At 40.9% G+C, this 12,629-nt stretch overlaps 1 protein-coding gene across 1 annotated transcript in view; it reads left to right on the top strand.

Annotated features, from left to right (window-relative positions):
- Window positions 1–11,053, top strand: part of SEC61A1 (SEC61 translocon subunit alpha 1) — a 55,469-nt gene extending 44,416 nt beyond the window's left edge. The window contains exons 8-12 of the mRNA XM_085624401.1: window positions 282–442; window positions 1,249–1,446; window positions 4,098–4,289; window positions 7,969–8,045; window positions 9,844–11,053. Coding sequence (XP_085480527.1) covers window positions 282–442; window positions 1,249–1,446; window positions 4,098–4,289; window positions 7,969–8,045; window positions 9,844–10,030 — 815 coding nt within the window. The 3' untranslated portion in view covers window positions 10,031–11,053. The remainder of the gene's footprint in view (window positions 1–281; window positions 443–1,248; window positions 1,447–4,097; window positions 4,290–7,968; window positions 8,046–9,843) is intronic.
- Window positions 11,054–12,629: the final 1,576 nt, after the last annotated feature.

Below are 12,629 nucleotides of genomic sequence, written 5' to 3'. Positions count from 1 at the left end.
TCTTTGAACAGTATTTAATAAAAACCGATCCATGCTGGTGGACACCGGAGTCCAGGCTATAGGAACTGCATAGATAAAATGTTTCTGAAGTACTGTGTTGCTGGATGCTGTTCCAGTTCAGTGAAGAGCATTTAACATATTTAAGTTCCCGGTGTATTCATATCCTAACTTGATATTTTTTGTGGTATACTTTTCTGCCAATGTTGGTCTGCCCACAGAGGATACGTTGTCTTTCTAACATTCCTGTAGTAATTCCTATATCTGCTGCACTGCCGTTTCAGGTACTGAGTTTGAAGGTGCCATCATTGCTCTGTTCCACCTTTTGGCTACACGCACTGACAAAATCAGAGCTCTCCGTGAGGCCTTCTACCGACAGAACCTTCCCAACCTGATGAATTTGATTGCCACCATCTTTGTCTTTGCTGTTGTAATATACTTTCAGGTGAGTTTACGTAACCATCCTTGTACTGGTCAGCATCTTCTAGGCGTTTTCCTATTGCTGAAAATGTAGTTCATCGTTTTCATGGCCGCCGCCTCCTTCATATATTCAATATATGGATAATAAAATGGTCTCCAACTGAAAATTGTGTTTTGAGCTTAAAATTAAGAATTTAGGATATTTGTCTTTCCTTCTTCCAACCAAGGCATCATTATTTATATGTTGTAAATCGTTTGTAATCTGCACTGTAGTTTTGAGTCCGCATAAGTCTTTGGACTGGCTCGCATTTTGTCTGCCATCTCTGTGGAGATGAAATACTTAAAAATCAGTTTTAAGAGAATATTTCTTCTCTAAGCTTTTTCAGGAAAGTATTTTATCAACAACTTTTACAAGAATTTTCTGTTGGCCAAGTTTTATAAAGTCTCAAACTTCTCAGAGTGCTAAGCTTATTAACTTGACAAAACTGCAGGGTGAAACTAATTTTAAAGCGCCCCATATAAAAGTAAAGGAACTTCTTCAACCCGTTAAGTAAATTCTTGAGCTCCTCCACTTTAACGTTGAAAGGCATGATGACTATCCTAATGTTCACAGAAGCGGAACACTTTGAGGTTAAAGAGTTTTAAATGACTATTTGACATGGGAGGAGTGGGATGATCAGTTTTGGTTGCAGCAACCTTTTTCCAGAAACCAGCATAGATTGCTGAAAGCCAGAAAATGGCAGATGTCATTGAATCTTCTGTGTTAAGTATATTGTGTTTCATTTTAAGTTCTAGTGCATGTTTACTCTGTCTCTCCTTTGTTATATGCAGGGTTTCAGAGTTGACCTTCCAATCAAATCGGCACGTTATCGTGGACAATACAACACCTATCCTATCAAGCTTTTCTATACCTCCAACATTCCCATCATCCTCCAATCTGCTTTGGTATCCAATTTGTATGTGATATCTCAGATGTTGTCTGCTCGCTTTAGTGGCAACCTACTGGTTAATCTCCTAGGTACTTGGTCTGTAAGTATTCTGCTGCTATTTTTTCATAATCTATATTCAGGGAATAGGAATTGTACTGATGCATAATAAATGATGTGTGTAGAGGGCTCAACAGTTAAAATTGCTTCTGTGTCTTACACTTGTTCAACCTTATATGTTTTTGTGGCTTTTATTACATTGTGGGCAGAGGGGATATTATTTCTAGTTTTGCGCAATTTATCCCCCCCATCCCTCCCCTACCTCTGGGGTAAGCCATTTACTTTTTGTCCATATTCAAAGGGCCCAAGAAAATGGCACAGGCTTCAAAACTGTCAACCAGGAGCATCTGTTTATATTGATTAACAAGCATTTACAATGCAATAGGTCTCGCACTGACATTATTTTGAGCCATTGATATTGTAAATGACATTGTTTTTTTTTTTGTTTTTCTTTTGTAAAACAAAAATAAAATGCATTGTAATTTAAAATGCCAATAGCTAAAAGTTTTGTAAATGCGAAACCTATTGCATTTACACAAGTGTGAGCTATTGTAAATGGAAATGGTTTTTATTAATGTGATGGACACCAGCACAGCAAAGAGAAGGGGGGAAGGGGCATACACTACTCACAGGAAAAAGAAAATGCTTGTTACTACAGTGAAACTGTGTATTTAAAAACCCCTTTAAATATTAGTATTTACCCAGTACCTGCATGTGTATAAACCCCTTTAAATGCCAGTTTTATTCCAGTGACTAGCTGACTCGCGTTGTGGTGTAGGCAGCCATTTTATTTGTATTTTGGGATGGCTACATTAAGCATGATTTGCAGAGGAGAGTAGCATTAAATGCGAGATATATACTGTTTGAAATCAGGGAGTAGGTGCAGAAACCTAAGATCAGGAAGGTGTTAATGTGCTGCAGGAGAGATGCGCGTCAGGACCATCTAAAATTCGCAGGGAAGCTGGGTGCTTGCATTCGCCATGTGTGATCTGCCCCTGGGCTCTGGCGGCGAAGGACGGGCTCTCAGCGGGTGGCATTTAGACCCATTCTGATTGAGACCCTCCACGGTTGAGCCTCCAGGTGTAGTAGGGGGCATCGCAGCCACAGCAGCATTGGGGGGAATGGAGGAAGTAGGCGCCATGATCTAATGATGTGCTGGGATTTTGAGGGCCAGTTTATTCTGCAGATCAGCCCCCAGGAGTGTAAATCCTGGGTGTCCGCTTTCCCTCTATCTCTCCTCAAATCTGGAAGATTGAACTTTGTGAACCCTCTGTATGCGAACAGCTGTGTCTGAGGGAAGCGCACCCCCTACAGTTGTGGGGGTGGGGAGGAAGGCATGCGGGCAGTTATGCGGCACTCTTGTTTAAGGTAAGCCCTGTTTAGTGTGAAGCCCCCTCCCCGTCTTTAGAGGAAAGCGCGTATTTCAGGCCCAAGCGCCCCTCCGCACATGTATCCCTTTCTGCCCCTCCCTCTCCCTCCAAAACACTATGGCCGCCTCTTCAGCCCGACCCTCCCAGGATGGGCAGCCCCTGCTCCTGAAAACTGTGCACACCACATGGATCATGGAAAGCCCGAGGCATTCCCTCCCTGAGAGCGAGGGGCATATTACAGACGCAGCAGCTCAGCCGTAGGTTCAGCAGCCTCGTTTGAGTGAAAAATCCCTGACCGGATTAATGCACGCACGTGGCGGTAGCCTGTGAAACCGCGTGTCTTGTGTGCGAGGGTGGAAAGGGGATGCATACATCCATGGGTGTGGGGAACGACTATCTCTTCGAGCATTGGGGAGAGTAAGTGCGTTGAGCACAAAATCATGGCAAAGCGCATAACGAGCGCTTGTTAAAACGAAGTAGCGTGCTAGTCGGGAGACACGCAACTAGTCGGGGTGTGTGTCATACAGGCAAAGCAGCTAAACATTGGCGTCATTGTAAAATAAGTGGTTTACCCGTAAAAAACGCTTCCACAAAGTTAGGTGCCCTGCAGTCCGCACTGTGATACAGCTTGCCCTCAAGCTGTGCAGAGCACTCACAACCGCATAGTGGCCTAGATGTGAGCTGCGGACGGGCGGGTGCAGAACTGCGCGACGGGGACAGCGGACACCCGCGACTACGTGTCAGAGCAATTCACCGTGGCGGCAAAGTCCAACAGGTACGCGCTTCCAAGTGAACAAAAAAATAAAAGTGGACAAAAAGTGCAATATAGAAAATGCTATAAAAACTAAAGCAAAACCGGGCGCAGCGATGATAGAGCTGAGCTTTGTGAACTCTGCCTGAACCTTGATGCAAGTTAAACAAGGCGGAAACATGATCTGTTACTATACGCCTCCTTCAGATAAGAAATACCTTCATTACAGCGGTGAAGCAAGCGACCCAGTCCGTATGGGCCGGGCGATAAGGAGAAAGGGCGGTAACCAAGAAGCATTCTTTTCAATAGGAAGCCAGTGTTTAGCATTAACGCTGACGCGACCCAATGAAAAATTATGGGCAGGGCTTCAAGTCCCCTTCTGAAATCTCCTCGATCACAATAGCAGTCACAGAGCAAGCAGCGTATGCGCGCTGCAACGCTAGGCGAGACCTAAAAAGTGAATAAGGGAAAGCAGCAGCATTTTCTGTTTAAAGACATCTGTTTCTTTTCTTGGATTTGTTACACGTGTAAGGAATATTTGTTTTGTTTACCTTTCACTATTTTTTTTCCTAGGATACCTCCACTGGCGGTCCGGCTCGAGCTTATCCGGTTGGTGGGCTGTGTTACTACCTCTCGCCACCGGAGTCGTTTGGTTCAGTACTAGACGACCCGGTTCATGCTGCAATTTATATCGTGTTCATGCTGGGCTCATGTGCATTCTTTTCAAAGACCTGGATTGAAGTGTCTGGATCCTCTGCTAAAGATGTAAGTGAGGAAGCTGGTTTGTAACTGCTAAATGTTGTTTTGTCATGGTGATAAGTTTTCTTGATTTTTATTCGAGTCAATGAGATTCTTGCAAAATCGGAAAGTGCTCAAATGTTCACAATTGTAACATAGTTCGCTGTGGTTTTGTGATGCAAGTATATCTTAAATCGCAACTTAGTTTTATATCAAGTTGGATCTCAATGAAACAATTTTTTAAATTACGTTTTAGGAGACAGTTTGGCCAACTAGTCCATATAGCACTTAGTAAGTTAATTGTACTCCAAGTTCACAGTGAAATGTTTGCCTCTCTCCAATTTTCCTTTGTCAGCCAATTTACCTTCTAGACCATATGACGCTCCCTAATGTTTTCCATTTTATTTGCAATTGTGTTTTATATAGCTTTTCATGCCTCATGTGAGGCGCCGAAGCTCATTTGATGGCTCGTAGTACTCCTCTTCTTACATTTTGGGTTATGAATGAAAGCTCTGTGAGAAAAATATGGACTTGGATTTTGTCTGAGTAAGGCCATCCATTACCCTTGGTACATACACTCTGCTCATAAAACCAGTCAATGTTGTTGCATGGTTATTTCCGTTGCTGGTCCACACCTGCTCTGCACGTGTCCTGGGGTCCTGCATAACTTTTAAGAAGGGTTTATTGTCTTTTATCATGTGCCTACCCTCTGCAGTGTGTAGCTCATCTCTCTTTTGAAGATGTCTTGTCTGATGTTGGATCTAGGGGATAAGGGCACTCTAGGAGCTGCACTACAGAGCCAAATGTAGTATACAAAACAAGCACTTGCCTTCTGCTAAAGGTTGCCCTGGCCTGTGCATGCCTCCGGAACCACAGTGAACTCACTCTCCACTTCCCCTACCTATGTCTTTCCCACCCAACACTCCTACTCATTTCAGGAGAGTAGAAGAGCCAAGAGGGTACATAAAGTTAGTGAACTAAAGAAAACACTTTGTAAAATGCAGTTTCCGTGTGTCAGTTAAGACAGTAAAAACAGGTAATTATGTGAAGGTGATACTTGTACCATCCCATGAGTGTCTTTTTTTTCCCTCTTGGGAGAGAGAGATTCTTCATACCAGATGTCAGCCTCCGGGTGTATTTGCTTTATGAATCGAGGGAAAATAATGTAACTCAGATCGGAGTCCTATGCTGACCCGAACTCCATAAACTATCCAGGCTTTTGTATTGAAATCCTCTAAGTGCATGGTGTAAGGAATAATCTTAGTGTGGCCCAGAGCCATAGCATTTCCATGAGATCCCTGGGTTAACAGGTGTTCTGAAGCACAATTCTGTTTATTCTGTGCCAATATAAACAAGTTAATACTAACTCATTTGATTTGGCCCTGGTCCACACCTTTCCACGTTAGCTGCCTGAATGCATCCTCCGGCAACTGCCAGAACCTACCATGTTTTGCATAGTAATGGTCATTAGTGATTACTGAATTGTTGCCTTCAACCCACTATAGCTGCATGCATTTCATAAACTCCCAAATACCTTACCAACCTACCACACGTCCAAACAAAGAACTGCAGCACTGGAGAAAAGGAAACCAAGTGCATGCGTTCCATGATCAGTGAAGCGTACAAAAAAAGCATCTGTGTACAGGGTTGCTCAGTCAATGACTTTTATGGCCCACAGAGAAACTCTTTTGCCCCACTCCCCCCAGATATAGTAATTCAGCCAAAAAGTGGTGACTGGCATTACCTATGCAGTCTCCCAGACAACTGTTAAAAATCTATGCGATAAAGTACCCCAAATCCAAGTCTTATCCTGTTAAAAAAAGAAAAGGTGCCTATCTATTTCCTATAATTGCATTTGTGATCAGAGTCTAAGTGAGCCTTCAGTGGACCTACATGAATGCCATGGGGCCCCCTTAGATCGGTAAAATAATGACTTCTTAAAATTGTTATAAGCTTGCAAGGATAAAGCATTGCAAATTCTAGGTTTGCGTCCTGGATGAGCTATATTCGAGGCACTCAAATAGCTTTGTAGGCGGGAAAATAATTGATCCGGATAGACTGTAACCAGTGTAGCTTCAGAGGAGCCCTGTGCATGTTCTACAGTTAAATGAGCACTCAATCAAGAATATCATGCAGCAAACCTTAAACGTCTGTCTGTTAACCAGTCTGTGTGGATTTGCAAAAGCTGGCAGTTCTTAGGTTGTATATATCTTTGGGATCTTGCCCTCTCAAAAGGGGCCTTATTTTGAGTTATTGACCGTTTAAGGCATCCTAGAATCTGGTTGTGGGCTGTGGTTGTGGCTCTATTCTTTTACATCTATTTGTCTAATTTGGCATAGATTTAAATTTCAATTTTGCCTAACATCTTTTAGCTGTGCGTAGGCAAAAGCCTCTTGAGGACCTACAACTTGGTGAGTTTTAAAGCCTGCCCATTGGTGGGCTGTATCACTCAAAGCTGCTTGTTTATTATTATTCAATGCCTTGCTTTACTCTTCTTGTTTGTATCTCCTGTGGGGCATATTGCCTCTTTACCATCCTTTTTATTGGCAGACTTGAATCCTTCCAATTCTCACGTTTTTTCTTTTTCACGGAAGCACCCCATAAGAGTGCATACGTTGTATTGCTCTCTGTTGTGCTGCTTCCACCCTCTCCAACTGTTCCCCTGCTATCCTTGCATTTAAAAAAAAAAAAGTTTTATGACCTTGCATCTAATCCAAAAAGTGCTTTTTTGTCTTTTAAAATGTAGCCAATCCAAGTGGCATCTGCAATTATGAATTGTTCATTTAAAAGAGAAAATTGTACGTCTGTCATTCCGGTAGTGTGCACGCATGGTGATATGCCTGTAGGTGCATACAGAATAATATGGTCCCCCTCGTTGCATCTTTGTTTCAATTTTAGGTCTTTATTGTCTGATGCTGCGCAGCATTGGCAAAAGAGGATTTGCAAAGGCAATTATGAACATTCTTGGTTTTGCCAAAGTTTGTTCTTTATTGTCCTTTGTGCCAGGAGGAGCAGAAATTCAATTTAGTGTGAAGACCGGTGAATTGTGCAAAACTAACTGGCGCAACTGAGCAGGCTTTTCCGGATGCAGGTGCAGTGTGATCGTTTAAAGGAGGAGTGCATTATTTTCAGCCTCTAGGGTGCACCCCATCTAGCTACCTTCCCCTGCTTTCTTACATTTTTATTTTATTAAAGGGTGGTGAGAAGGTATCCCTGCCACCTGTTTTGCACTAGTAAACATGTATAATTACTTGCATAAATACTGACATCTCTTAAATACGTGTTTTGTTTTTTTTTTTTTTTTTTTTTTTTTTTTTTTTTTATATATAAGTAAAATTAACATAATTTGGCAAATAAGACTGCAGTGCACTACCACAAATATACTGTTTTTAAAATTGACTTTTGTGAAGAAAAGTGATTCGGTTATACTGTTAGTGCTTCTAACTTCAATAGAGATTTCTCTGAAGAAAAACTAGGAATACAGGTAAGTAACATCTAATTTTTGGGTCACATTGTTGAGAAACTGCTCCGCCAATATGTGAAGGGACTCCGCTGACTGTCCTATATCTCATTCATTTCATGAAGGCTTCTTACAGTGTGTTTTTCTTTCCTACAGGACCTATTCATTAGATAAGAGCTTTGTTTAAAACAAATAGGACTCGAAACTGTTGTTTGTATGGTTCTAAATAAATCTTTTTCTTCACAGGTTGCTAAACAACTGAAAGAACAGCAGATGGTTATGAGAGGTCACAGAGAGACCTCCATGGTTCATGAGCTGAATAGGTAAGCAGTTTCATAAAATGTATGTATGGGTTTTGTAACTTATTTGTGTGAGGTGCTACAGATTGAGCTATGATACAAAGAAGGCATGTACATTCAGTATAGGTTAACCACGCCCCAGCCAACTATACAGAAAGGTGGTAAAGCTGGGCCGGTTTTAAAATATACTCTTAATATACAACCCAAGTCTGTTGACCTAATGACCACTAATTGTATATTGGTCATGCCTCATTTCACCTTTGGTGGGAGAAATATTTACCAATTTGTGCCATTAAGCAATAAGCTTGTTGTCCCTCAAATCTATTCAGTAAATATTTATTTGACCAAGGTACCTCTTTACCGTTACTATCATAAAACACCCTGCTGTCAAATTGACTTTAGCAATGACAGCACATGTGACCAGAAAACCTAGTGTTATGGTTAGATGTAGAGGACTTTTTCATGCATGCATTCTGGGCTGGTGTGTACCCTGTTAGGAAATAATCTAGTGCTTCCATGTTTCTGATAAGTTTATCTTGGTATGAAAGATCACTCATTGAATATTTGCAACATGTTTTGTTCAGTTTTTTCATGTACATGGATCTTCAGACACTTCCCGAGGTACTTCATAAAATGCCATGGCCCAAAATGAACAAACCAACTTCTGCTGAAAATTTTACTTGGCTGTGTATTTTTCCTTTTTCATGTAGGAGTCCCATTATCCCATGTTTTTCCTAATTACACTTGAAATTCTGTTGTCTGTGTTCTAAATCTAAATGAATAATTCAGAAGAGTGATCTGTTAAGGAGAGAGTTTTGGGGTTTTTTCTTGACAAAGTATTTTCTCGTATCCAGATATCGGGTGAACTAGGACGTTTATGAAATTAGTTCCTTCTGAGTATCTGACTTCTCCTTCAGGCGTGGGTGAAGGGAGGGTTAATTGCTCACGTCAGCTGCATATGTGCTAATTGGTTTGTACGACTTTATGTAGCCTACAGGATTGTTTTGTCTTGGATTATCTGGTCAAATTGGCTGTTGAACTAATAGAACTCTACCCAGACGTTATGAGAAGGTCCTACTGCTGCTCTGTTTTCAGTACTTTGCTTAAGTTATTGCATCTCTTTTTATTAGGCACAGAAGTTACGAAGAAGGCATCACCTTAGACGCCTCTTCTGCAAATGAACTCCCTTTTTTATAATAATTTTTGTTTTCCATGAAGAAAATGTTCTAGGTTTACAAAGAGAATGCGTACTGTTGGCAGTCCAGTTCCGTAGCATAAGAAAGATCATAGCACTTTCAATTAAATACAGTTTAGCAATAGCAAACACATTTTGCCCTGCCCAGTGAGCACAGGAAATAAAATAAGAGGCTATCAGACATTCTCTACCTCCATAGATGGATTTGTTTCCCTGTGACCATAAACACTCAATCCAGGTATATATGGTCAGACATATGTTAGTGCTGAGCAATGTCTCAACACAACCCTATCGGTCCTAAGATGTATGGGACCATCCTGTAATTTCGGTACGCTTAATTCACGCCGTAAACCCGTGCAGTGTCGTTTGGGTGGAACAGACAGGTGGGGGTGAGGTCCTCGGTGAGACAGTATTTAGTCCTTTGTCACAGATAAGGTAGTCAATTTATAGCACTAGAACAGTGTAACAAAAGAAATAGGGAATATAGTAGTTTTAAAAAAGATGTTTATAAGTTGGTTAACTTGTCTGTATCTTGTACATCACATCTAAAGATGTTTGTCTGATATGTGATCTTTCGAGATGGTTTTAAAATGTCCGCTAACTTGACCATTCCTTCCTTTTTCGTAGGTACATTCCAACAGCTGCTGCATTTGGCGGACTCTGCATCGGTGCACTCTCCGTCTTGGCCGATTTTCTTGGTGCAATTGGATCTGGAACAGGAATCTTGTTGGCTGTCACCATCATCTACCAATACTTTGAAATATTTGTCAAGGAACAAAGCGAAGTTGGAAGCATGGGAGCGCTCCTTTTTTAAAAACATTTCCTCATGCTGACTGGGAGGAAGCATAAACTCAGACTATTGCATCACAAGGCATACAAATGGATACACACCACATTCTACCAAGAACTCTAGCAAGGCGGCAAGCATCAAAGAAAGGTCACTAGTATCCTAACAATAACTGTCTTCAGCCAGCTGACCTTCTGTTATTTTTTTTTTTTTTTTTTAGCATTCTTTGTACATTTTATTGTTTCATGGAATGTGTATAATCTATTTTTTTAATCCTAATTTACGAACTAAATTAAAGTGATATTATTTGTCTCATCAAGTTCTGTTTTTAACCAACTTTTTTCATGGAGGTTCTGCCCATGTAGGCGGTACCACACCTGCCACAACGTGTTTCTCACGAGTTTTTTCAGAGTCCGGTGGGGTGTTGTGCTTGGCACTGGTGCATAAAGAGCTTGCATGAGAGCAGTATTGTCTGACTCCTAGCATCCGTTAACCATTTGTGGTGGTTGTAAGCACAAACAGCGTTGCCATACTCCACATTTCGTATGTCTTTGAAAAAGCATTGGGGACAGAGCGAGAGAGAGCGCAAATGTTAGTATTTTTACTAAGCATTGTATATTTTTTCCCCTCCTAGCAGTCAGCTTGTCAAATGGCGAAATGGACATTTCAGATTCTGTACAGAAGTAAATGTGCTTTTCTTCCTCTTACTCGTGTAAGTGTCTTGTTAGACATGGTTGGAGACTGAACACGGTTAATCTGTCTGTACCACTGAACAAAAAAAACTTACCAATTTTGGTTCAAGTGGTCGAAGCTGCCAATAGTCTGCAGTAATGTTTTTCATAGTGTCACTTCAGTCCTCGACTGCCTCCAAGAGCCGTCAAATGGTAGGAGCAACGGTCTTCTGTTGTGAACTGCTGTAGTCTAGCAGATATGGAAAATAGGACTTTCCAAGTATTCAAACAGTATCTCGCTGCAGAAGGGTGTTTACGAAGATCATGCCTGGTCTCAAAATATTGTGCATACAAAAATAAAAGTTGTTTTTGCCAGAAATTGTTTCTTCGGCCCATCCTTTTGTTTTAACCTCCTTGCCTTCCAAACTTTACACTTGAAAAGACTTGTCAAACAAATGTTATCACAAGATTAGTATACTAAAGAGAACTATCTGCTGTATATTTGAGCTTCTGCAGTTAACAAAGTAAGATGAAATATAGAATGAATTTTACATTGAAAGAATGATCTGCATAGCCATGGAATCTTTTTGCATCCTATCAGATGGTGTCCTTAAAGGAGCCTATTTATTTCAAGGGCACACTTTGTGCTTCATCTCGGAACCTTTTGTTGTAAAATTTAGTTTGAAGATGATTGCGGATTAAGTTTGCTTCTGGCTGATCCCACCCCCCTGCCTTGTTCAGGATAACTGATTAAAGTCGATCCATACTTCTACCATGTTGAAAGGAAGTCATCGATTCCCAAATTCGTTTTTTCATGACAGATTGAAGAAATCTGCTACTTCTTAGGGTGCCATTTTACGTGGGCTAGTGCCCATATTGTCAAAAATATGTTGGATTTGTCTTTTATTTCCCTCTCTGTATATAACACTTGTATTCAGCATATGAATGTTGTTGACTAGTGCTGGAAATCTGTATTTTAACGCAGTTATGTCCTCAGGCAGGACCTGCTCACCAACCAGTTGACAATCTCATTAAAAGTAATCCCAAGAACTATTTCCAGGACAGTTTGATTTAGGGATTGGGAGTATGAGACTATTATGCAGAATTCTTTGAACAGACCTAATGGCCACTTTTTGGGATCTCGTATTCTTTTAACCACAGTCCATATTTGTAGGTTTGTCTAACTTAGGGTTACAGACTTCAAAAAGTGCCTTTCTAACTAGTCTGTTCCTATAGTGCATGTGTTACTTTTATACCCAGTATGTATTGCTTTTAGTTTTCTGTTCTGCATCACTGTTATAAATTTTGTACCCATTGATCATCTTTCATTGTTTACGTGTATATCTAGTATATAAATTACTGGAAATTAGTTATTTGGTTTGGATATTGACTTTTCTCCCCCTGCCCCCCTTCCTCTAGTGTCCTCATTGTTTTTCACAGTCATATCTACATAAAGTTCATCTAAGCAGCACCTCGATATGCTTCTGTTGTGGGGCACATGTGGTGCCTTTGATTGGTGCAAACATTTAAGTGTGAATTCTAAAACACAAAGGAGTCAGTCATGTGACCACTTTGCACGTCCCACCACCCCTTTTCCTTGGTTGGTCTGCCAGTTTCCCCATCAAAGCATAAAAGACACGAGGTTTCATATCATCCCCAAACCTGCCTGGTTTTCTTTGCTGTACCACACATTTGAGGGAGAAAGCCTTCTCGGTCTTATTTGGTACTTTTTACTAGATCGAGGATCACATCAATATTGAGGCCACCTCCAGTATCACTGCTTTGTTGGACATTAATTCTAATGTATTTTACTCTTTCGTCCAAAAGACTTAAAATAAAAAATAATGCCCTGTCTTCATTCAAATCATTTATCGTGTAATAAATATATTTGATCTGGAAGAAAAACAAGATGCCATATCTTAGAAAGCAACTCAAATCTGACCCAGAGCTTTCCA

This window comes from Triturus cristatus, chromosome 9 (genome assembly GCF_964204655.1).
Source record: "Triturus cristatus chromosome 9, aTriCri1.1, whole genome shotgun sequence".
Classification (NCBI taxonomy): domain Eukaryota; kingdom Metazoa; phylum Chordata; class Amphibia; order Caudata; family Salamandridae; genus Triturus; species Triturus cristatus.
This window is presented reverse-complemented; position numbering and strand designations above follow the sequence as displayed.